This window comes from Leucopleurus acutus, assembly GCF_964270905.1.
Source record: "Leucopleurus acutus genome assembly, chromosome: 15".
NCBI classification, from domain to species: Eukaryota; Metazoa; Chordata; class Mammalia; order Artiodactyla; family Delphinidae; genus Leucopleurus; species Leucopleurus acutus.
In genome coordinates, this window is record NC_139157.1 from 14,797,549 (window position 1) to 14,823,687 (window position 26,139).

General features: G+C 45.2%; 1 protein-coding gene across 1 annotated transcript; it reads left to right on the forward strand.

The window, feature by feature from the left end:
- The first annotated feature begins 954 nt into the window (after nucleotides 1-954).
- On the forward strand, nucleotides 955-23,003 carry ZBTB2 (zinc finger and BTB domain containing 2). Its single transcript, XM_082855523.1, has 3 exons — nucleotides 955-1,045; nucleotides 14,795-14,979; nucleotides 21,522-23,003. The coding sequence occupies exons 2-3, from the start codon at nucleotides 14,807-14,809 to the stop codon at nucleotides 22,891-22,893; spliced, it is 1,545 nt and encodes a 514-aa protein (XP_082711649.1). The 5' UTR covers nucleotides 955-1,045; nucleotides 14,795-14,806; the 3' UTR covers nucleotides 22,894-23,003.
- Nucleotides 23,004-26,139: the final 3,136 nt, after the last annotated feature.

Below are 26,139 nucleotides of genomic sequence, written 5' to 3' on the forward strand. Positions count from 1 at the left end.
GTAAACATGGGGCTTGTGACTCAAGCCTCCAGCCCCAATAGGTGGAGAGAAGTTTCCTCGCCTCGGCTGCACATGGTCTGCAGAAGTTTGGCTGGAGTAGAGCGCGGAGCCTGGGTGGGAGCGGCAGCGTACTTAGTGCTGCAGGCGGCGGCGGCTGCGGCGGCGGCAGAGCAGCAGGAGGCGGAGGCGGGCGGGGGGAGGGGAGGCGGCTGGGGGGGCGGAGGGGGCTCTTGCCGCCACAGCTCTCTCGCCGCCTCTCCCCCCCGGCGGGAGCCGCTCTCAGCCTCTTTGCACTAGTCGCTCCGCTCTCTCGGTCATGTGACCTTAACGTAACCGGACAGGAAAAGCCCCGCCGCCGCCGCCGCCGCCGCGCCGGAGACACCGACCGCGGCGGCAGCAGCAGCAGCAGCAGCAGCGAGAAGCAGAGGCGGCGGCGGCAGGGAGATCACGGCCAAGGCTGCCCAGCGGTGCCTCCTCCACACCCCCCGCCGCAGCGGCACCGGCGACAGGTAAGCGCGCACCGCCTCCTCCTCCCGGGGCCGGTGCCCACGTGCCGCCCCCGGCCCGGGCTCAGGGAAAGCGAAGGGGGGGGCGGGGGCCACCGGAGCTCGCAAACGGTTCCGGCAGCGACGGTGGCAACAAAGAAGACGAATGACCCCAGTCCCGGGGCTTCAGCTGAAGGCAGGCGGAAGGCCCGGACCACACGGGGACCCGGTTCTGGGAAGCGAGGGCACGGGCGCCCCGCAGGGGCGGGGGCGGCTGCGCCTGGCGCCGGGGCTCTGGCCGCCTGACAAAACCATCCCCCGGAGCCAGGCGGCGGCGAGTCGGCAGCAGCTCCATCCGGGGCTTTGCGCGAGGGGGAGGGGACGGAAGCCGAGAGGGCGGGCGGCGGAGAGGAGGAGGGAGGGAGAAAGGGGAGGGGGGCGATTCGCGTTCCGTTCCCCGTCGCCGGTCCCTCCCTTCCCGCCGCCACCGCGAAGGGCGTCCCGAGCGGCGGCGGCCGGTGAGCGTCCCGCGCTGGAGCCCCAAGAGGCCGGCCCGTCAGGTGCGTAATCCTTCCGTAATCGCCTCGCCGCCGCCTCCTGCTGCTACCGCCGCTGCTTCTTCGGCGGCAAGGCTGCGAGCTGCGGAAGTGGGTTTGGGGGAGGGGAGCGGAGAGGGAGGGGGAGGGGAGGGATCCGGTCCGACCGGAGCAGGCCCGGCCTCTCTGGCGCTTCTCCCAGCTGCAGCGGCTCCTACAGCTGCTGCCGCTACTGCTGCGGCTCCGCCTCCCCGCTCGCGGGCGGGGGCGCGCACGCGCGCTTCCGGCCTCCTCGGGTCTCGCGCTGTCTCCCGCTCTCGCGCGCGCTCTTCCCCTCGCCCTGTCTGGCCACCCCCCCCCGCCCCCGCCCCCGGCGCCGGAGCTGTTGCGCCGGCCGGGGCGTTGCGCACGGCGTAGGCGTCGGCATTGTGTTAAACTCCGCGGGACTTGGGCGAGCGCGCGCGCGCACGCGGGACTGAGGAAAGCGGAGAGCGTGCGGCGCGGCCCAAGTGCGTCGCTCCTCCTCTCCCCTCAGCACCTCGGGGATGGGGGCGGGGCCGGGGTGTGCGGCGCCTGGCCCCGCCCCCGGCCCGGCGCCCGCCCTTGGCGGGGCGAGGCTGGCGGGACTAGGCTGAGTAGGTGGCCGTTGAGCCGCTTTCTGGCAGAGGGTGGGGGGAAACGCTGGCCCCCGCCCGTGCCGCGGGGGTGGGCGCGCTGAGCGGCGGCTTCCAGCTTCCGCTCCACGGGCGATCTACGCCTCCGGTAAGGCCGAGGCTAGCCCAGAGCTGCTCTGTGGTTGCTGGCTGCTTGGCCTTGAGGCCGGCCTTCGAGCCGCGCTCCCGGCCGATGCGGCCTTCACACCCGTGTAGGGCTCCGCGGAGGGGAGGTTGGGGCGCGGAGGCTGCTTCCCGGGGCCAGAGTCGTTTCCTCGGTGTAGCGAAACCCCCAAACCATTCATTTTTAAACAAGGCTGCAAAGAGGCATGGTGATGCAAAAGGTGCTTAGGAAGCGAGGTTTTTGTTCCTTTTAGCTGGTAGTGAATTAAGACGGCAGTAAAGAAAGCAGGGGTAGCAGAGCGGGCAAGAAAGTGGTTGGGCAGAGTGAAAATGTAGTTATTGCTACGCTATTTACTGCGAGAACTTCAACTGCTGAACTCCTAATTATGCCGTAGGGAAATAACCCAGGCTCGTTGCCCCGCCCCCAGTTTGCGGTGTTCCTTAGCTCTTCATCATACAATGGGCCCCCTTGGCGTGTGAGTCTCAGGTCTATTCATTTTCATAGGTTATTGTTTTAGTAAAACAAAGCATTAAAAAGATCGGAATCACGGGCTCAAGCAGAATTCCAAGGTGCTCTGGGTTTCCTTAAACCCAGTCCTTCCTAGGACCGACCCTCTATGTTGACCCCTAATGGGTCACTGGAGCAGGGTATATCACGAGCATTTTAGTCTGAGGGGCCTGAGATTTTATTAGGAAATCAGAACTAAGACATTTTAAACCCTAATTTCTCTGATTTATTACAAGCCAAAATTAATTGTTAAAGGGAATTTTTATTTTGCATTCTAAGTGATCTTGGTGTGTGTCCAGGGCATTTTCAAACTGTTAAAAGTAATTTTGAAGAAGGAAGTTTACGACTAATAATACATTCCTGTAAACTGGGCGTTTCTCACTTAATAAATGTGTGGTTTGTATAAGTTTATTTTCTAGCCAAAGACTTGACCTGTGTTGAAACCATCACCAGATCTCAAAGTACAAGAAGTGGCATACCAATGGTATCGGTGCCACAGATAGTCAACAGTGGAGGAACCCTGTTACGGGATGGCAGATAAACCACCCCTAAAGCTTTGCTGTACAGTCCAGCTGCTTACTTGCCAGTTTCAAAGCTTCTCTTCAGAGAGGACGTAAATACCCGGTGCTCCGCCAACTCTTCCAGTGGAATACACCAGCAGCAGAGAATAAACACTAGATGTATTAGGTCATAGAATAAAAGCTATGACAGTTTCTTTCTTATCTTAATGGTTAATATGGACTTTGCACTGTCCTCCAAAATCTGCACTTTTGTGATATAAAAATTTTATTAAATTATATAAAATTGCATTTACCCCAGTTCCTCCAAGAAGATACATGTCCCTGTGTAAGGGGATATGCTTTTTCCCCAGCTTGAGAATCACCAGCATAGAGGTGGGACGTGAAGGAGATGCCTAAGGCTGACCTGTGGCGTTGGCTTGGGGTCAGCTGCTTTGGAGTTGGGAGACTCTCCTACCATTTCTTACCTGTGGCTTGTGGCTTCATCCCTAGACCCACTCACCTTTCTGTGAAGTAACTTTTGAGACCGGGCACGTAGTGTAGCGCCAGGCCATCACAGTAAGGGAGGAACTGCTGGTCAGCCGGAGACTTTACCATAAATTTCAAAGTCCACCTGACAACAGGGCATTGGTCACTTTTCCTACTTCCTTATGATCTTTGGGTCACAAAGCATGACCCTGAAAACCAAAAAGGGAATTGAGAATTTTTTTTCCCCTGAAGAAAAAGAAATTTAACATTCTAAGCATTAGGTCAAGAATACTTCTTAACCATTTTTATGCTCAAGTAGGTTGTAATTTTTATTAACAAATTAAACTTAAATAATTAAATATTTCTTTGAATCCATAGTAAATACGGTTGTGTTTTACAGTGCTGATATGCCCTTGATGCAGTCAGTAGCCACAGAAAGAACACTTACAAGGAGTTGGCTGGCCAAGATGGTGAAGACTTTAGGCAAGTTTGAGGCTGGTATTTATGCTCAAATGCAGAATCCCCAGCTCACATGCATTGAGGTTTGCATCATGTGACATTCTCACATCAAGAAAGCTCCGTATGCAAAGATAGGAATTTGTAAAACACTTTACTGTATCTGGTTAAGTACTTATCAAACAAATCTTTTACTTTACAAGAGGCTTTCGTGTACAGTTTCTTTAAATATTGTGCACCCCTAAGTTCTGCATGAAGCAAGGGTGAACTTCAAAATAATGTGAGAACAATTTCAGAGCGTACACATGTTCTTCTATGCCCCGCCTAGTCATTTAGATTCTCCATGTCCCCAGAGTGATTCTGAACAGGGATTGTCTAAGTGTGGTCTACGGTCCCTTGTGAATCCCCAGGACCCTTTCAGGGTTCCATAAGGTCAAAGCTATTTTCCTAATGATACTAAGATGTTACTGGCCTTTTTCACTGTTGACCAAATGTATCAACATTGGGGAGATCTGCATAACTCAACGAACTGACATTTTCCAAATAACCAATAGGCAGTGTTAAAAGTCATGAATGGGTAAACGATCCATTCAAAGTGTAAGAGACAGCAGTGAATTTTACTGTAATTGAGCAGGTAAATTTCATTCATTGATGTATAAAACTTTTAGATCGCACAACTAACCTTTAAGAAACTACCACTTATCAAGTTTTGGTGTAATATCAAAGAAGAATATCCACAATTACCTGAAAAGTCTACTTAAATGCTTTCTGGTTTTTTTTTAACTGCGTATGTGGGTGAGACTAGATTTTCTTTAATACTCAACCAAAACAGACATCACAGCAGAGTAAATGGAGAAGCAGGGTGAATGCAGAATCCAGTTGTCTTCTATCAAAGAGATTTGTAAAAATATAAAAAGATGCCACTTCACTATTTTTTTGTTATTTTGGAAGATATAATTTTTTTTCACAAAAATGTGTTATTTATATTAACATGCAATGGGCTTGTTATTGCTATGTCTAATTGAACTAATAAATGTTTTTAAATTTCTCAGTTTTAATTTCTAATATAAATATCAATAGTTATATTCCATATAAACAAAAGCTCTTGATATCATCAGTAATTGTAAAGAGTGTGAAGGGGTCCTAATACCAAAAAGTTTGAGAACCCTGAAATAAAATATTGAAGTGAATTAGTCAGTTAAGTCTTTGAGTTAAAATATATTTGGAGCTACACCTATAGGTGATTATGTTTTCTTCAGATTAATTTTACTAATCAATCATACAACCTATGAAAAAGGAAGGCAATCTCTACTTTGGAGGGTTATTAGAAGCAAATTAGATTAGGTTTTAAATTTTGCTGTGTGGTCACATCCACACCTAAGTTTCCTTAAAGTTGGTTGTAGCATAATACCTTTCAAATTATCACCTAAATATCAACTCTTTTTAGCCATAAATCTCTGACCTGCTTCTCCTTGACGTCTGAACTATCCCTGAACTCCCTCCTTCTGACCTCAACTTATACTCAGAAATTAAAAACTAATTTTAATGTTAACTTAAGCAAAATACAATTAAAAAGAAATCTTTTACAAATGGAATGCTTTCCAAAGTCAGAATAAGTGCCAGTGGTAAGCGTATGTCCCTCCTTTTCCTAATTACTATGGGGAGGATTGACTAAAGAAATGTTAAGAAAAATATGTCAGCCTATCATCACAACTAAAGACATTTCCTAGCCTCAAAGTACGGTTTTAAAATATATTAAAATTCAAACAACCGGCCTCATTCAAGTTTACTTTATAGGCCCTCAAATATTAATTATTAATAATACTAATTGAAAAAGCAGTTTTTTCCTCCTGGTAAGTGGTCTAAACTACTACTTGAAAGAATCAATCTTCCTTGTGGGTAGTGCTTTTTCTATTACTGAGGTGTCCTGTGCATTACAATATTCATTTATGTTTCACTTAAATAAAATCAAGGACTCCAGAGGACCCTTTTAGTGCCCTTGAAATGGGTAATCTAAGTGGTATTTAGTATCTTAGAAGGGCTATTATCTTTAAAAAGTGAATCATCAATTCCCAAAAGCTGTTTTGGTCTCCTGTTCTTATACCAAAAATGAAGGAGGAACTTGGGTTGTCAAAATATAATGTGATTACATACGTCCCATTCAGCTGTTCCTCCAGAAGATGAGTCATTTACTTAAGGATCAGCCCACCATGTGCTGTGTGATGGCAGCTGACAGCACTCGACATCTAGGTAGTAGCCCATTTTCAGAGTGATACAGTGGCGAAGGCAAAACCCAAAGCATTAAATAATATAAATGATTATTTGTATTTGGCTTTGGAAAGTGTTTTTAATTTATTTCAACGTGTTACGTCTTACAGTCTCTGAATTTGCTTAAGAAAAAAGCCACTTTGTACACCTGTACGTACATAAGAAGGCATTCTGTGCAATCTCACTTTTAACAATTGACTCCCCTCTTTATCGCTACTTGTCTTCAGTTCCTCTCTGCTCACTATTCTGATTTAGGAAAGACAAATGATTTTTGTTTTTAACGTTCCATTTATAGTGTTGAATGGGTGGGGGCTTTATATAGGTCTTCAGTTTTATGTCAGGTTGTTGGCCCTCTGTGACTACGACTGGTAAGAACTTTTAGGAATGACCTGTAGAGCAAGGTAGTGTCGTGGAAGGAGTGTGAAATTTACACCCAGAAGACCAGGGTTCAGTGGACTCTTGTTAGTTTTAACCTCTTTGAACCATCACGTAATGATTTAAGGATGTGACTTCTAGAGTCAGACACACCTGGCTTCTCCAAAGACTCTCTGACATAAATTACAGAGAAGACTTCGGAGTTCCAGACCAACATTACTGACCGACAAGTACCCTACATCCCTACCTGGCATGTCTCAAAAGCATCTCAATCCCAACATGTTTGGACCTAACCTCATGATCTTCCCCCACAAAACTGGGTTTCTGCCTGTGCTCCCACCACTGGGGGGAGCCCCATGCTCTATCCAGTTACACAAGTTAGAAATCTGGGGATTACCTAGGACACCTTAATCTCCCCCACCCTCCTCCATTGAATCCACCAACAACCAGTTCTGCTGATTTTTTTATCTTCTGTTTTTCAAATTCTGTCCATCTCTCTCCCATCTTCATCGCCACCACCCGATCTGTCATCTCTCTTCTAAACCACTGGAAGACCTCCCCTCTCAACCACTTCTAACAAGCCTCCCCTTGCCCACCTCTTTGCCACCATCCCCTGTTTGGTTGGCCCTTCAGCTGCAGCCATCTGATCATGTAGATCAGCTCAGAATGATATTTATATCGTACACATCTGGTCATGTCACCTTTCTTCAAATCCCCTTTGGGAGCTCCTCACTGCTCTTAAGATGTGGACCAGAATCCTTAACAAAACCCGAGTCTTCAGCTTCACCTGCCTCATTCGTCTCTGGCTCTTTGCCCTTCAGCCACATTGACCTTCTTTTAGTTCCTCAGTTGCATCTTGTTCCCTCCTGTCTTAAGGTCTTTGCAAATGCTGATCCCTCTGCCTGGAATACTCTACCTTTGCCCAGTTAACTCTTCTCGTTCTTTAAATATCTCCTTAACTTGTATTTCTTCACAAACACCTTCCCTGACCCACAATCCCCAAATTAGACCCTAGTTTTATGACCTCATAGTTCCTTATATTTTTCTTTGATAGTTCTTATCAGAGTTGGCTATTAGAAATCTGTGCACTTACTTGATTATACCCTTGAACTCTGTGTATTCTTCATACTTGTATCCACTGCCCCTGGCACCTTAGGAAGCTCTCATCATGTGCATGACCACTTCCCAGATCTGCTTCTTAAGAGCTGGCTCTGCATGTGGGCAAGTTACTTAACTTCCCTAAGTCTAAATTTCTTCTGGAAAAAGGCTAATTAATCCTTGACACATAAGTGGTCATTTATTATTAATGCTGTGGTTATTATTATAATTAATAATGAAACAAATAGTAAAAGACAATATACCATGGTATTGACCAGGATTAAATGATGTGTGTGAAGGGTTATTACAAACTATAAAGCACTATTAAGAACATAATTATTAGCATGAAGAAACACGAGGTGACATTTTAAAATTGAAAAATTGTTCCAAAATATAGCACACATTAAATTGATGAGAATTTTGGAGTTAATCTAGGAAAAACAGAAACTGAACTTTTACCCCCAAATCACCCAACTAGTCAGGGGCCAACCGATGATTGGAACTCAACACTCTTCTCCTCTCTAAACATGTAGTTTTTAATTTATTTAACAAATATTGAACCTCAGACAGTATGCTTAGGCACATGGGATAAAGTAATAGATGATAAGTAGCACTCAATGCTGGCTTTCCAGGAGCATCAGGCAGGTTCGCAGAGGCTCTGGAGGTAAGAAGACCCTCCAGTCTTGAAGGTCAGGGAAATTTTGCAAAGGACAAGTAGAGCTGGGGGGAGGGGCAGGCGGTCAGTGGTGGTCCCTCTGCAAGTGGCACATTCAAAGGTCCTGCACAGAAGTTCCAAGGCCCAGTTCAAACAGGCCCCGTCTCCTGACCATGTGAGTAGAAATCAGGTTGCTGAGCTGCTCAGCTTTGAGAGGGAGGCCCCTGAGCTGTGAGTGTTATGTTCTGTTAGGAGCCCAAGAATGGCCTGGGCATTCAGGACATTTTCTGGGCAAAGAAAACTGCAGTTTATCTGTTCACCCAGAATTTCCCAAGTGAGTGAAATACATCATTCTGTCTTCGTTATCGTCAACATACTCAGATAAAACTGAATTTGTGACATACCTGGACTTCAGAACAATGGGACACTTGTTGATCACTTGGTAAAGACCACCAAACGGACAGTCTTGTATCAAGAAAACAATTAGGCACAACTTAATGTCATAAAGTAAAACTTTATGTTGTAATTTTTTTTGCATTAGAAAAAAATTTTTTTCCATATGTTGAATGTAGTGCCACTGTACTTCCTCTAGAATTATATTCTGAAGTTATGTCCTGTCTACCTTTTTATGTTGAAAAGCCCTCCATTCCTAGCAGGTATGTAAATATTTTATGTCTTTTCTTTCAAAATAAAGAGGGAGCACACTCTGTTGGACCCCCAGTTTCAAGGTTGCTTGGTTTGTTTTTAGTAGGTCTTGGCAGCCCAGAAGTCTGGAAACCAATAGTTTAGATTAGCACTAGAGCATGGAATGCAGAGTGAGCAGCGGTGAGGTCACCTGTAAGCCATGTTGAGGAATCTGGGATTCATCCTGAAGGCGGTGGGGAAACAAGAGGAGGATTTTCAGCAGGATGGTAGCATCAGATTTGCCCTTGAAAAGATGGTTCTAGCTGTTTCATACGGATAGGTTGGAGAGGCTAGAGCTGGAAACGGGGAGATGAGTAGGGAGGTAGAGTTAAGGCGCGGGGTGGGATAAAGAGTTTAAATTGGTGGCACGTGGGTGGCATATGGGGAGTGAGAGGTAGAGGCCTGAAAGGGGAGTCGGGGTTCCTGGCTTGGTCGAGGGGTAGATGATGGAGCCGTGCACTGAGCTGGGGATACAGATGGAACAGGTTTGTGTCTATCGCTTTTATTGTCCCTTTGGGATCTGAGTTGTTTTGCCTAGACTGAATTTAAGGTTCCTTTGGGGCAGCCAAGTGGGAGTGGACCAGATCCCCACAGAGAGTCTGCAGAGTGAGAAGTGGGCTGTGGACCAAAAGCAGAGGAGCAAAAGAGGAATCTTGATGGGGATTAAAATAGAATAGCCAGAGGTGAGATGAAAACCAAAGTGCGGCGGCCTGGAAGCTGGGCCCAAATATTTATGGAGCAGGAAGAAGGGTATTAAATGTGGCAGAGAGGTCGAATAAACTACTCTTCCATTGGGCTGGGGAGCAAGAGGCCATCAGTGACTTTGGTGGGCAGTGCAGGGCCATTTCAGTGCTCACGGGCAGCAGCAATATGGTTGGGTGAGCAGTTGATGGCGGTGGGAAGAGCAGATGTCCATTTCCTCAAGGGGGGTAGCCTGGAGCAGAGCCAGCCCGTGAAGATGCTGCATCCTCAGCCTACGCAGCACTGTGCAAGTAAAGCCTCATGGAAATGATTATGAAGGGGGCCGTGATAAGGAAAGAAGATTGGTGAAAGGGTGGTACTGTCCGCTGGATGGGGGTGGGGCAGGAGCTCCCTGAGATGCTCCAAGCCCGGTACCCTCTCCTCCCTCTACCCTCTTACCCCGTTTTCTCAGGTTCACTTATATATGTGAGAATCTAGGGGGTTGTTTTTCTTTTTCCCACTGAGAAAGGCTTTTTGGTCTCTAGAGTAAAGAAGGTTTTCAAAAATTGATCTGTATGGGATTTTCCCCCCATGTGAAATATGAACATATGACACATTTTCTTTGTTTCTCCTTTCATTTGGTTTTTCCACTTTTCAGAGACTCCGGACATGTGTTCTGCCTTCTGTATTTGAAAGACACATTCAGTTCATTTCCTATTCTAGATGCCCCTAAATTGAGATCCTAAAATAACTAGTAGACCCTCTTTAAAAATAAACGTTTTGCAGTTTTATCATAGTTTTATTCTTATGATCTGAATAAGATACTTACGTTAGTCCGTTTTGGAACAAGGGGAGAGCCATACATTTTGCTACATCGAAGAGATGATATATAGCCATTCATGTAAAAATCCCAAACCTCAAAATCGTCCTATAAGATGTTGATAAATTTGATGAAAATTTTATATGTCAAAAATCTCTCTAAAACAAAAGAGAGAAAAATATTAGCAACATATGTGACAAAGGGCTCGTTTTCTTTATATACAAAGGGTTTTACAGATAAGAAAAAAGAACAAATAACCTGATAGAAAATGGGCAAAGCTCATGAAGAGAAGCAAGAGGACATAAAAATATACTTCAGCTCATCATTAAATCCATAGAAGGTAAAAAGTGATATTGACAAAGATTCTTTAAAAAGTGGTAATACCCAGTGTTGGCCAGAGTGTGGGGAAATGGGTGGGGTGGATGGACACTATTGTGTGTCCATAATATTTGAATCTCTTATAACAAGTATATACACTTTAAAGTAGACATTAAGAATCCCCTATTAATTTTAAACAGACATACTTGTATGTAGTGTGTTCCAAAAAATCAAATGAACCCCAGTTTAAACCCTACTACTTTTTCTTAGGTATTCTATAATCTTGGGCAAGCTACCTGACTTCCCTAAGCCTGATTCCTCATTTGTAAAATGTGGTTAGCAAAACCTCAAATAGCTCAAGTCAGTGTGAAAGTAAATGAATGACATATAGGTGTTATACTTTTTGTAGAGAAAGGCAAGTTAGTAAGATGGGAAAGGAAGTGTTCTGGCGCTTGTTCAGAGAACAGCCTTGAAGGCAAGTTTCTAAAGTTATATCCTGGCGGAGGTCAGATGAGAGCGATGTTTCTTAGTCATCCCGGTTACTTTGCCACCTGGCAATGTCCCTGTCTCTCCTTCCTGATCTTCATGCTTTCGCCTTCTCTGACATATGCAGAAAACACTGGGGAACTAAGTTCCCGATCCACGCCACTGATGTTCACCCGCAAGCAAGACTACAGTCCAGGTCTCTTCACACTCAAACTCCTGCAAACAGGGATGGCTCTCCTGCCCCTCATGCTTGGATATATAGCTCTTGGTAGAAAACACGATACTTGACATTCTGGAGTCTTGCTCTGTGGCCAGATCAGTCTCTTAAAGAATCATTCCACTTCGTTCCTTTATTTTAGGGCACACTTGTCAATTTCTGTATCTGCCAGCTCATCCCCAGAACCCAACCCTAACCTAGAACAGGAAAGAGGGTGAGGCGTTGAGCACCAGCTGAGTAAGAATCGATGTGTTTCTGTTTCTATATTTGTTTTTAAGCTTACTGGTAATGCTCTCTCCACAGTCGCTTCCCTGATTCTGAAGTTAAGCATCGTGGTTATCCATTTTTAATCTAATTAATTAATGTGTGATGGGCCTTCCTTTTTTAACTTTTTATTTTGAGATAACTGTAGATTTACAAGAAATAATACAGAAAGCTCTCATGTACCCTTTACCCAGTTTCCTCTAATGGAAACATCTTGCAAAATTCTGCTCCATCACAACCAGGGTATTGACATTGACACCGTTGAGCTGCAGAACATTTCTGTCACCACAGGGCTCCCTCCTGTTGCCCTTCTATACAGCCAAGCATCATTGTCCTCCTCTCCCCTCGCCCCTCCACCACTAATCTGTTCTCTACTTCCATAATTTTCAAGAATGTTATGTAAATGGAATCATACAGTATGTAATCTTTGGGCACATAATTCACCCAGGTTGTTGCCTGTTTCTGTAGTTCATTTCGTCTTAAGGCTGAGTAGTTTCCTGTGGTTTGGGCATACCACATTGTTTTAACTGTTCAGCCATCGAAGGGCATCTGGGTCACTTCTGGTTTTTAACTGAGGAGTAAAGCTGCTGTGGATATACAAGTGCAGATTTTTGTGTGAACCTAAGTTTTCATTTCTCTGGGATAAACGTCCATGTGTGCAATTGCTGGGTAGTATGGTAGTTACATATTTAATTTTTAAAGAAACTGCTTACTTTTCCAGAGCGGCTGCACCGTTTCACCTTCCCACCAGCAATGGCATGAGCAGTCCATTTCTCCGCATCCTTGCCAGCACTTGATTGTTGTTCTTTTATATTTGGCCACCCTGCTAGGCATGTGGTGAATCTCACTGTGGTTTTAATCTGCTTTTCCCTAATCGCTATTGAACTGTCTTTTCATGTGTTTGTTTGCCATCTGCATATCCTCACTTCAGGTATTTTGCCCATTAGGTTTCTAATCCGATTGTTTTTGTACTGTTGACTTTTGAGAATTCTTTATATATTCTAGATACTAGTCCTTTATCACATTCTTTTCTCCTACTTTTTAGCTTGTCTTTTCATCCTCTTACCAGGGTCTTCCTCAGAACAAAAGTTTTTAATTTTTATGAAGTACAGTTTATCAATTTCTCCTTTTATGCTTTGTACTTTGGATGAATCCTAGATTCTCTAAGATTTTATCCCATTTTTTTCCCCAAAAATTATAGTTTTGGTGTTCTACATTTAAGTCTGTGATGCATTTTGAGTTAATTTTTATGTAAGATATGAGACTTAGAGATCAAAGTTCTTTTTCTTTTCTTTTTTCCTTTTCCTTTTTTTTTTTTTGTCTATGGAAGTCCAGTTGATCCAGCACCATTTGTTGAAAACTGTTCTTTCTCCAGTGAATTATTTTTGTGCCTTTGTCAAAAATCTACTGTACATAATTATGTGGGTTTCTCTATTCTGTTCCATTGATCTGTGTGTTTATCCCTCCGTCAGTACCATACAGCCTTGAATACTGTAGCTATATAATACATCTCGAAATTGGATAGACTGATTCCTCCCGCTTTATTACTCTTTTTAAGAACTGTTTTAGCTATGCTAGTTTCCTTGCCTTTGCATAAACATTTTAGAATATTCTCGTCTGTATCTACAAAGAAAATCTTGCTGGGATTTTGAAAAGAATTATATCAAACCCATATATCAATTTAGAAAAAATTGATTTATCTTATGTGTTCCTAAACATAAATACAGTATGTCTCTTCATTTATTTAGATCTTCTTTGATTCTTTCACCAGCATTTTGTAGTTTTCAGTATACAAGTCCTATACGTGTTTTGTTAGATTTACATCTATGTATTTCATTTTTTGTATGATTATAAATGATATATTTCTAATTTCAGTGTCCACGTGTTCAGTGTTAGTATATAGAATTACGATTGGGTTTGTTTGTTTGTTTTTGGCTGCGTTGGGTCTTTGCCGCTGCGCGGCATGTGGGATCTTCCCGGACCAGGGGTCGAACCTGTGTCCCCTGCGTTGGCAGGTGGAGTCTTAACCACTGCACCACCATGGAAGCCCTACAATTGGTTTTTATATGTTTATCTTGTATCCTGTGGCATGGCCAAAGTCGTTTAGTAATTCCAGGAGGTTTTGTAGATACCTTGGGATTTCCTGTGTATATAAAAGTCATGTCATCCACAAATAGGGACAGTTTTATTTCTTCCTTTCCTGTCAGTATGCCTTTTATTTCCTTTCTTGCTTTATTGCTCTAACTAGAATATCCAGTACTATATTGAATAGTGAGAATGGACATCCTTGCGTTGTTCTCAGGCTTAAGGAGAAAGCATTCGCTCTTTCTCCCCCTTAAGTACACTGTTGAGTATAATGTTGATATTTGTGTGCTGGGCTTTTATAAATGCTGTTTGCCTGTGGGAAGGAACACATCAGGATTTGATACACCGGCTCCCCCAGAGGCAGTTCCCCTAGTACAAATAGATTGAGGCCATGTGGTTTGCTGGAGTGAAGTATGAGGAATTAAAGAGGTTAGAACCTTGGAGTCAGAACATTCAGATTTAAGTTTTGACTCTCCCCACCTTCTGGCCAGATGGGCCAGGCTAACTGCTTGCACCTCTCGAAGCCCATTTCCTCCTCCACAAAAGATGGAGAAGAGGACCAGTCCTGAGCCCTCACCCTTGAGGAGTAACCATGTGGGGTTATCATAGCCCTGCCGGCTGCAGCCCTGTCCACACGGCAGGAGCTGGAGGATTGTCCAGACTTGGTGAGATCTTGGCCCTACCCTGCTGTGGCCACACCCCAGCACCTTAATTTACTTCTCTCTCTGGAAGGTTGGACAACTTCTGATGGATCATTAGAATTTTCGTTTGGAATCTTAAACTCAAAGACAAAAGATCCAGGAATGTTTGCTGTCTGGCGGGCTGACGGCTCAGGCCCATTTCCTGGTTCCTCCACTTACCATCTGTATAAACTTGGGCAAAGCACGCAGTCCCCGAATTCACCATAAATTTCGTCATCTGTAAAATGGGAGTAACAACAGAACTACTTCACAGGGCTGTTGTGAAGACTGAGTGAATTTATGTAACGTTTCTAGCAGTGCCTGACATATTAGCCGTGACCATTACTGTTGGTGACTATAAAGACACTACTTATTTGTGAATCATCTTTCTTAAAACAAAATTGTTTGCTTTGCAGATTTTTTAAAAAATGGATTTGGCCAACCATGGACTTATTCTTCTGCAACAGTTAAACGCTCAGCGAGAGTTTGGTTTCCTGTGTGACTGCACGGTTGCCATCGGCGATGTGTACTTCAAGGCACACAAATCAGTTCTTGCTTCATTCTCCAATTACTTTAAGATGTTGTTTGTCCATCAGACCAGGTAACTAACGTGGTTGATAATAATCTAATGACTGTAGACTCTGAACTTCCGTGGCCCTCTTTCCCGTGAACATGCGCTTCGCCCTCATCACCACCGGGGGTCTCGCCGCCTCTCCCCAGGTTCCAGTCCCTCATCACCTCGCTTGCCCCAAGCAGCCCCTCCACCTCCGAGTAGCCACGCTGGGGGTCACCTACACAGTCAGGAGCGGCAGGGTCGGGTCCACTACGAAGGCAGCTTCCTCTCACTCCTCCGGCCCCGTCCCGGCTGTCCCCCAGGCTTTGAGTATTTATCCTTGTCTCCTAATGAGAAGCTTGGCGGCCTGAATTCCCACAATTTCCTTCTTTTCTCTCTTAAAATGTCTCAGTCTCCTTATCTTTGCACAGTTTTTTTCTTCCCATCTCTCTGTCTTGGGGAAAAGGGCCCCTGGTTGTCTAAGGAAAACAATCTTCCTCCTGCCCTTATGCTCCCAGATCCTACCCTGTAGTTTTCATTCTGTACTTTCCATTTTATACTTGTACCCCCGTTGCCATCCCCAAGCCTGTGAAGGCTCAGCCCTTCCGTGACACGGCTGTCTACCTGCGAGATGGTGCTGCTTTTCCTTTGTTTCACTGTGAAAGTTCTACAAAGGATGACCGATGGCCTCGCTTCTGCTCTCCTCATCCCACACTCTTCCTCTCCGTTGGCACTGTGGTTTCCACCCATCGCTCCACTGGCATCATTTTTCCAAGGTCGCCTCTTCATCAGAATCACTGCCTCTTCCCAGTCTCTGTCGTCCCTGACCTCTGCAGCCTTTGCGACTGTTTTCTTCCTTCTGAAGGGCTGTCACCTGCATTTCGATGACTCTGAATCCCCCTTCTTTTTCTGCCTTCTCCACAGGCGCCTCCTGCAGTTTTGGTGAGTGGGGTCTCCACGCTGCTTTCTCTCTGCCTCTCCTGATGGGCGCTCATCTTTTCCTGGGTCTTGCCTCTGCTGGAAACCCGTTGACAGCTCTGGGCTTGATCTTTCTCTGTCTCCAGACCTCTATTTCCCAAGGCCACAGGCTGCCTGCTGGACATCTAGAATTGAATATCCTCTTTTATCTCATTTTGCTTGCCTAAAACTGAATTAAGTCTTCCCTGAAGTCCCTTCTGACTTCCCTTTTTTTTTTATCTTCAAGTAAGCCATACTAAAAATCTCTCTAAAATTGTATCCTGTCGGTGCCCAAATCATGTTTTCTTCATAATTACCTCTCACGTTAGTTCTTTCCTTCCCTTCTCACTTCCATTTCCTAATCATTTTCCACGTTACTGTCAGATTAATATTCCTAAGCATTGCTTTGATTGGAATGTGCCTTTGATCCGAAACCTACCAGATTGTGTTACTCCTTTGATTGGAAACCAAGAGGACACCCATCACACATCAAAATAGCACACAGATTCCTCATTCTGTCTTTCAAGGCCCTGCAGGCATGAAGCCTGACCTCCTTCCAGCCTGTCTCCCGACCGCACGCCCACCTGGACCACGCTTTGCTGGCCTTCTGCCCACTCCCTGAGTTCTAGTTTACACATCACCTCTTCCGTGACCTCCGCCCCCGCAACAGTCAAGTGAGCCGAAATGATGAAAAGCAGTCTCTTCCTCTCTCAATAGCACTTTATTTATGCCGTTTTGTACGAGCAACATATTTTCCCTTTGTTGTTGTTATTTGCCTACTTACTTACCACCCCTCCTCATTTGTAAGATGCTTGAGGGCAAAGACTGGGTTTTACAAATGTTTTTGAACATTTGCAGCCAATAGTTCGGGGATTTGTACATAATAGACACTTGATAAATGTCTAGAGGAGCAGAATGGGGGATTAGTAGGATTAATGGCAGGCGGAGCTTGCTTTATCTTGGGACACTAAGGATGCTTCTGTTTCCTTCATTGTCAGAGACATCACAGCTAATAGGCACTGGAAGTCTCTACGCAGTGAATGAAATTGTCTTGCAAAGGGACAGGTTTTCATTTTGAGGCATAAAAGAATATAATGTAATGAGTTTTAAATAGATGCAGGAAACTTAAGTGTAGAACAGTAAGCAAATACCTTTCTAACAAAGGAATGTGATGTTGGTGCCGAGAGGAGCCAAGTTTCAGCAACAGTGTGTTATTGCCCCAGAGCTGGCGCGTGCCATTTGGGCTGCCTGAGGCCTTGACCACCTCTGGTGAGAGGAGAATACTGTGCGAAGACCACAGCCATGCTTTTAACTGCTGGCTACTGTAGAGATAGACCAAGAATACAGTTTTTTCACACTTAAGAAGAGTGTTTTATGTCTGCAGTTACCACTAGATGTCTCTGTCTTATGGACACTCTCTAAGTGAAAGTTTTAAATCAGGTAGCACTGCAGACTTGGAGCTCTCAAAAATAAAACAGAGACAGGCGTTGCTGAGTACAACCTCTGACAACATCTAACGTTATTTTAAAATCTTTACTTTCAAAGTTCTTTAAGCCCAACTTTTACTTGAAGGGTCTAGCGAAGGAAAGATTGAAAATGTAAATGACTGTGAAAGTTTACAGGAAGGGCTTGTAGCTGTGCTAAAACTATATTTTTCCTCCGTAAAAGTGTTATGTCAAACAGACATCTGCAAATCAAACCACTTAGGTGTAAGCATATTGTAGAGAGCTGTGTCCTTCCCAGAGCACTTGCAAATGACCAGAGTGGCCCAGAGCAAGCTTGAGAGAATCGACAGGAGGTCTGGCTGACTGGGAGGGAGAGCCGTCAAGGACAGCAATGGCTGGAACGTAACATAAGGAGTTTTTGGGTTTTTTTTTAATTGGTTGCTAACTTTTTTTTTTTTTTTTGGCTGCGTTGGGTCTTCGTTGCTGCGCACGGGCTGTCTCCAGTTGCGGCGAGCGGGTGGCCACTCCTCACTGCAGTGTGCAGGCCTCTCATCGCGGTAGCCTCTCCCGCTGTGGAACACGGGCTCCAGGCTCACGGGCTCTAGAGCGCACGCTCAGTAGTTGTGGCTCCGGGCCCAGTTGTTCCGCGGCATGCGAGACCCTCCCGGACCAGGGCTTGAACCCGTGTCCCCTGCATTGGCAGGTGGACTCCCAACCACTGCGCCACTAGGGAAGCCCTAAGGAGCTTTTTAAAATAACTTCTGAAGTGTCTTGAGTGTGTCTATGTGCTTCTGCTTTAAGAAAAGAAAAAAAAGTGAACAAATCAGGATAAATTGGCATCTGGAAACCTCCCAGAGCCCTGGGCACTTGCAGTAAACCCCAGGGACACGCCCTTTCCTCTCCCTGGGGGCTCCTCATTAGCTCTGTGGCCCCTGGAGTCCTTCCTTCTCCCTCTAAGCCTGGCTGAAGTGTGGACGGGGCCTCCCCAGCCCCATCCCTTCTTTGCCATCAGAAACTGTATGAAGTTCTTTAAAATTTGAGAGATTTACTGTCCAGTCACCTCCATTCACAGTCGGTAGACAGAGGACAACCTATACAATAACAAATAAGGGGAAATTATAAAACTTACAACAGAGTTTTTCTGGAAGGGGGCCCTGCTTTGTATTTACCTCTCATAGATGCTGAAAAATATAGCCCTGCTTTGGATTTCTGCCCTTCCCTCTTCTCTGCCCTGGGGGCAGCGGGGCTCACTCTCCCCTCCTCCTGCCCGGAGGAGCATTCCTACCCACAGAACAAAAGGTGCCCTATGGTCTCCTGGGGGTGATTTGCATCTCTGAAGGCCTGTGGCTTTCCAGTTCATTAGGCCTTTGCCTGGCCCTGGAAAGATCCCCAGTAGTTAAGTCTTCAATCAGGAGTTGACTGCTTACATTATGAAAGTGTCCTTCACCACACCTAATCCCTGCAGCTTTATTTTGAATATTGAATTTCCCTAAAGCATCTAAATATGTTCTAGTATTCACATAATATTGTTGGCACTTACCTTGTGCTTAAAGGGAGGCCCACCCAATAAAGACACGAATGATCTGTGTGTCGTTTTTAAAAACAGAGTGACATAAACTCTTCCTCTTTCTACCGTCAAAGGGGTGCTGGTTTTTAGGCTTGATCTTTATTCTTTGGCTTCCATACTTTATAGTCAAACATTTTCCACATGATTATTTGTATGCCGTCATGTTGAAATATACACACATTGATAGCGATGCAGTAGTTATCCAAATCTATTTTGTCACAAATTGCTATTAAAGTCACTTTCCCCGCTTTTTTAACAGAATAAAATATTAAATTTAGAAGAGCAGAATATACTGATACTATTTTAGCATATTGGAAAATATTTGTTAATAAGATAAATAGCTTAATAGTAATAGTAAATCTAATAGTAATAAGTGGTATAATCAAAAATGATTGTAAATTCTAAAGGAATTCAAGGAAGGTGTCTTTAAAGTTTAAAAATGCACTATCGGGCTTCCCTGGTGGCGCAGTGGTTAAGAATCCGCCTACCAATGCAGGGGACACGGGTTCGAGCCCTGGTCCAGGAAGATCCCACGTGCTGTGGAGCAACTAAGTCCGTGCACCACAACTACTGAGCCTGCGCTCTACAGCCCATGAGCCACAACTACTGAGCCCTCGTGCTACAACTCCTGAAGCCCGGGTGCCTAGAGCCCGTGCTCCACAACAAGAGAAGTCACCGCAATGAGAAGCCCACGCACCACAACGAAGAGTTAGCCCCCGCTCACCGCAACTAGAGAAAAGCCTGTGCACAGCAACAAAGACCCAACACAGCCAAAAATAAATTAATTAAATAAATAAATTTTTTTAAAAAAATATACTGTCTATAGAATATATTCACTCAGTGTGTGATAGCACACATACCTCATAATATGTAGATATACATCTCACTGATTTATAATGATGCATTAGAGTTTCCCTAAGGGCCCAGGGAGAGTTCTTGGGACCTTTTTATTATTGTTGCTTGAATCAGAATGCTGTTTCTGGGATGATGCAAACACTAAAGTCTAAAAGTTATAAAATCAATTTTGCCACAACTGCTTTAGCTACCTCAGATAAATCGTTTAACTTTTGGGGACCTCAGTTTCCATGTCTGTCAGATGAGAATAATCAGATCTGCCGCATCTACTCCACAGGGTTGTCTTCATGCCCCAGAGAATCTTGGTGCTTTGGCTTAGGAGTTAGACTCAAATTTAAATCCCAGTTCTGTTGCTTACTAACTCTGATATTGAGCAAGGTATAAATCCCTTTGAACCTTAACTCCTTATCTGTAAAATGAGAATTAATGGCAATTAAATGAGAAAATGCCTATAAATCCCAGCTGCAGGGACATCCCTGGTGGCGCAGTGGTTAAGAATCCGCCTGCCGGGGCTTCCCTGATGGCGCAGTGGTTGGGAGTCCGCCTGCCGATGCAGGGGACACGGGTTCGTGCCCCGGTCCGGGAAGATCCCACATGCCGCGGAGCGGCTGGGCCCGTGAGCCATGGCCGCTGAGCCTGCGCTCTGCAACGGGAGAGGCCACAACAGAGAGAGGCCCGCATACCGCAAAAAAAAAAAGAATCCGCCTGCCGATGCAGGGGACACAGGTTCAATCCCAGGTCCGGGAAGATCCCACATGCCGCGGAGCAACTAAGCCCGTGCGCCACAACTACTGAGCCTGCGCTCTAGAGCCTGCAAGCCACAACTGTTGAGCCCGTGTGCTGCAACCACTGAAGCTCATGCACCTAGAGCCCGTGCTCCACAACTAGAGAAAGCCCACGCGCAGCAATGAAGACCCAAAGCAGCCAATAAATAATTATTAATTAATTCTTTTAAAGATAACTGGAGAATATTAGAAACAATTAAAAAAAAAATCCCAGCTACAGTTCTAATGATGAGGATGATTACATTTGTTAAAGAACTGAGTTGTCCCAGAGCTGCTTTTCATGCAGTCTAGCAATGCTGGGGCAGTGATCTGACTCCATTCGAGCTGGAATGTGGTTTGCCGTTCCTGTTCTTCCCAGCTCTACAGCACCCCATCCTCATGCTGGCGAGAGCAGAGGGTTGCAGAGCGGGGGTAAAATGAGGTTTTCCTTTTTCTCGCTTTTGTTGTCTTGCTCTTAGGCACTAGTCCAGCTCCTCCATGTTATATTGTTTGACTCTTACCTTGAAAGATCTGCTGAGCTCTGGATGGCCCTGGATCAATACAGAGTCCTAGACATTTAGCTAAAAGATCTGCAGGTCAGTGGTTCTTAACCATCTACTGGGTCACAGGCCACTCTCAGATAGAAAGCAATGGATCCTCTCCATAAAACACAAAGTTTTTTATATATGATATAATTTTCCGTAGATTACTAGGAGAAAAACTGCTTCAAGAGTCTATGAGTTAAGATACCACATTTGTTTAACATGAATTTTCCTTTCTCGGTCCTTTAAAATATCTTTATTGTATTTCTCTCTGTTCTTAATAGGATTAGAGTTAAATTATATAGACTCCAGTTCATGAAATGAACAGTAAGATATACGTGAGATGGTCTTGTTTCTTTTGCCTTTATAAGTACCGGGTTTTTCCCCCAGGCTTTATGTTGTCGTTTGAGTCATGAATTGATGTTCACTCACAGGCTTGTTTTTGGCCTGTTTCTTGCAGTGAGTGTGTCCGTTTGAAACCCACTGACATCCAGCCCGACATCTTCAGCTACCTCCTGCATCTGATGTACACAGGGAAGATGGCCCCTCAGCTGATCGACCCGGTGCGGTTAGAGCAGGGGATCAAGTTTCTCCACGCTTACCCGCTGATCCAGGAGGCCAGTCTGGCCAGTCAAGGAGCCTTTTCTCATCCTGACCAGGTCTTTCCGCTGGCGTCTTCCTTGTATGGCATTCAGATTGCAGATCATCAGTTGAGGCAAGCCACCAAGATTGCTTCAGCGCCGGAAAAACTGGGCCGAGAGCCACGGCCGCAGACGTCCAGGATGAGCCAGGAGCAGGTGCCTGAGGCCTCCCAGCTCTCCCAGCTGCCCTCTAACCTGACCCAGGTGAATCGGACACACATGACCCCCTCGGACCCGCTGCAGACCTCACTGTCGCCCGACCTCGTCTCCACTCCTGTTCCTCCCCCGCCCCCCGGGGAGGAGACCAATCTGGAAGCCTCTTCCTCGGACGAGCAGCCTGCGCCCCTCACCATAGCCCACGTCAAGCCCAGCATCATGAAGAGGAACGGAAGCTTCCCCAAGTACTACGCCTGCCACCTGTGTGGGCGGCGCTTCACCCTCCGGAGCAGTTTGCGGGAGCACCTCCAGATTCACACGGGGGTCCCCTTCACAGCCAGCCAGCCCGGAGAGAGCCGCGTGCCCCTGTCTCTCTGCAGCAACACGGCGGACCTAGGAAAAGACGCCATGGAGGTGCCTGAAGCGGGGATGATCAGCGACAGCGAGCTGCGGCACATCTCGGACTCGCCCATCATCGACGGGCAGCCGCACTCGGAGACGCCGCCGCCCTCAGACATCGCGGACATTGACAACCTGGAGCAGGCGGACCAGGAGAGGGAGGTCAAGAGGCGCAAGTACGAGTGCACGATCTGCGGTCGCAAGTTCATCCAGAAGAGCCACTGGCGGGAGCACATGTACATACACACCGGGAAGCCTTTCAAATGCAGCACTTGTGACAAGAGCTTCTGCAGGGCCAACCAGGCTGCCCGGCACGTGTGCCTCAACCAGAGCATCGACACGTACACCATGGTGGACAAACAGACTCTGGAACTCTGCACCTTTGAGGAAGGCAGTCAGATGGACAACATGTTGGTACAGACGAACAAACCCTACAAATGCAACCTGTGTGACAAAACGTTCTCAACTCCCAATGAGGTTGTTAAACATTCATGCCAAAACCAGAACTCAGACGTTTTCGCCCTAGACGAGGGGCGGTCCATTCTCCTGGGCAGTGGGGACTCTGAAGTGACGGAGCCCGACCGCCCAGTGTTAGCTTCCATCAAAAAGGAGCAGGAAACAGTGTTGTTAGACTGAATGTTACTTATCTTTTTAAAAAACTGTCATTTTTACAAAGACTATCTTCCTTCCCTTCCCCCAAGTCAGAACTCTTGTTCTCCGTGGCATGATACAAACAGGTCCCTCCCCCTCCCCCTGCCCCGTCCCCAGCCCCGCCTCCTCCGTAAAGGCTTTGTGCATTATAAACCTGGAACATATTTATAATTCAGGGGATATTGGAAAGATAATGGTCAGTAGTACTTATAAGCTCAAATAGACTTCGAGAAGTTTTGGATGATTGGAACTAATGAAGGGTATATAACAAAACAAAACAATTCGAATGCAATTTGGTAAGCTAAAATTATGACTTTCCCTGGGTAATAAGTCTTCCTTCTCAGAAAGACGATGTCTGAAAATACAGCGTGCTGCTTAGAGATACAGTGGGGCTCTGCTATGCAAAATCTAGAGGTGTGGGGAAACTTTAAATCCAAGAAAACGTGGTTAGTATTTATCTTCCAGAGGTCTTATTTCAGAATGCATCCTTCGAGATTATGTCCAGTTAAGAAAAATTATTAGTTAAGAAATCTACTTGAACAAAACACAAAAGAGAAAAAGTAATAATGTGATGGCAATCTTAATTTTTGGATAAAACATGACAAGCTGTGAGTTTGTGTGTCTGGAAGAGAAAATGTGTGGATACTTGATGTAAGCAGGTGAATTAATGCAAATGCCTTATCTAATTGCTGGCTTCTTTCAAAGTTGAACAACAAGAAAATACTGTGTTTTAGTTTCTGACAAATTTGTCAGTTGTTTTAAAAATCACATTTGAAAGTACTGTTCTATAGATTGTCTTTCTGAATAGAAAACAACATGCCATTCTAGCAGTTGCCGGTGGTAAATTTGTTTTTAGCACCAGTCAGCTGCTTTTAAATCAGTGTGTGTATGTGGGGAAAAGGATACAGGAATATGCATCTTACAGGGAAACTTGTGAGCAGATGTAGCAACTTCAATGACTTTAAATGTTACTGCTAATAGTTTACTGGCAACATTCATTGAGGCATCAAAAATGGCAAAGAGAAATCAGGACAAAACAACTGTGCTGTTTGGGAAAAAACTTAATTTTGATGTTTAGTCTCCAGTTTTTTTTTTTTAAACACAAATTTCCTCCATCTCCCTGAAAGCAGTAAAAGTTGTCCATTAATCTTCCTTTAGGCCAGTAACAGAATGGTCTCACAGGATAAAACAGGAGCCAGAAATAAGGACCGAAGGGGAAAGGGAAGAACAGTTAATAACTGTGCTGTACGTATATGTTAAAAACTGAATATCCCGTCATCCTATTTCATGTATAGTTGAGTTCTCAGATTTGTAAGTTTTTATACATACTTTCATTGAATAAACATTTGACTAAATGGGTACATGATTTTATCTATGCATTACTTTGTTTACCCAAAAAGATGCAGGAAGGCCAAGTAGAGAGCATTGCTCCAAGAGTCAATTTCTTGCTGTGTCTCCGCCTCTCTCTATCTGTTGAACTTTGGGCAATTCCCCTACCCTGAGTGGTACTGTCTCTACTTGTAAAATGAAGACAATAATTGCATTGGATCATAAGACTGTGAGAATCAGATGAGTCAACAATATAAGAAGATGCTATGAAGAATCAGGGTTTGACCACAAATGGGTCTAGATATTGTCTTATCCAACTTTTTTTTACAAGGAGGTAGAAAAGAGGCTAAGGTGTTTGCCTAAAGATGACACAAATACAGGCTATATAAACCTAGATTATTAAATATTAAGAGGTTTCTACCAATTTCATCTTTTTTTTTTTTTTTTTTTTGCAGTAAGTGGGCCTCTCACTGTTGTGGCCTCTCCTGCTGCGGAGCACAGGCTCCGGACGCGCAGGCTCAGCGGCCATGGCTCACGGGCCCAGCTGCTCCGCGGCATGTGGGATCTTCCCGGACCAGGGCACAAACCCGCGTCCCCTGCATCTGCAGGCGGACTCTCAACCACTGCGCCACCAGGGAAGCCCTCATCTTTTTTTAAAAAGACTACTGTAGTCTCCACTTATCTTCAGGGGATACCTTCCAAGAACCTGAAACTGTAGACAGTACCAAACCCCATATACCCTATGTTTTTTCCTATACATACATACTTAAGTTTAATTTACAAATTAGACACAGTAAGAGAATATCTAAATTGCCAGCATCACTGCTCTTGCGTTTTGGGGCCATTTTTAGTAAAATAAGAGTTATTTGAACACAAGCACCGCAATACCCTGACAGTCGATTTGATAACGCAGACGGCTACTAAATGACTAACAGGGGGGATATGCTAGGCAAAGGGGTGATTGACGTCCCAGGAGAGATGGAGTTGGCGGCACAGTATTTCATCCTGCTACTCAGACGGCCACAATTTAAAACTTATAAATTGTTTATTTCTGGAATTTTCCATTTATTCAGATGGAAGTTGACGGCAGAAAGTGAAACCTCGGATAAGGGTACTACTGTATATTCACATCTCCCAACTTAGATGAGAGTCTTGTGCCTAGTTAACTCCTCTGAATATCTGAAAGGGATAATCAAGGTGTGCCTCCACAGCCCTTCAGGCAGACAGGGGGTCTTGAAGACCAGAAAGTCATGGGAATCACAAAGGATCTGGTGGATGAAGAGAGAGGGGTGAGTGCCTGCACCCTGATGGAGAAGGAAGGGTAGGTGTTGTGTTCACCTACTCATGCTGGGGTGTAGGGGCTCTTAGCAGCTTGTGGCCACCTTCTCCACGTGGCAGACCTGGACAATGCCAGTTGCCTCCCCAAACCAAAAGCTGAGTACAGATAAGGAAGCCCACCCTACCCTGGGATACTCGGTACCTATTTAATCCCAAGAGGTTATAAACTAATAATTTATTCTGAGTTTTTGATGGTACCAGTTTAAATAAGCTTTGGACATTTCAGTTGATGGTATTGTTCCTGGTGATTTTGAGCTTCTTGACGTCTCGTCGCAGAAAGAATTCAATGAGAGACAGAGTTACAGATAAGAAGTGGATTTATTTAGAGAAACACACTCCACAGACAGAGTGTGGGCCATCTCAGAAGGCAAGAGGGCCCTGAAATACAACGTCGTCAATTTTTATGGGCTGGGTGATTTTATAGGCTAATGAGTGGGAGGATTATTCCAATTATTTGGGGGAAGGGGTGGAGATTTCCATGAATGGGCCATCGCCCACTTTTTGGCCTTTTATGGTTGGCCTCAAAACTGTCATGGCGTTGGTGGGTGTGTCATTTAGCATACG

Excerpts from the sequence above, each read along its gene's own strand:
- ZBTB2 (XM_082855523.1), top strand. The coding sequence starts at position 14,807 with ATGGATTTGGCCAACCATGGACTTATTCTTCTGCAACAGTTAAACGCT. Across the intron at positions 14,980-21,521 it reads TTGTTTGTCCATCAGACCAG|TGAGTGTGTCCGTTTGAAAC; the intron begins GTAACTAACGTG and ends TGTTTCTTGCAG.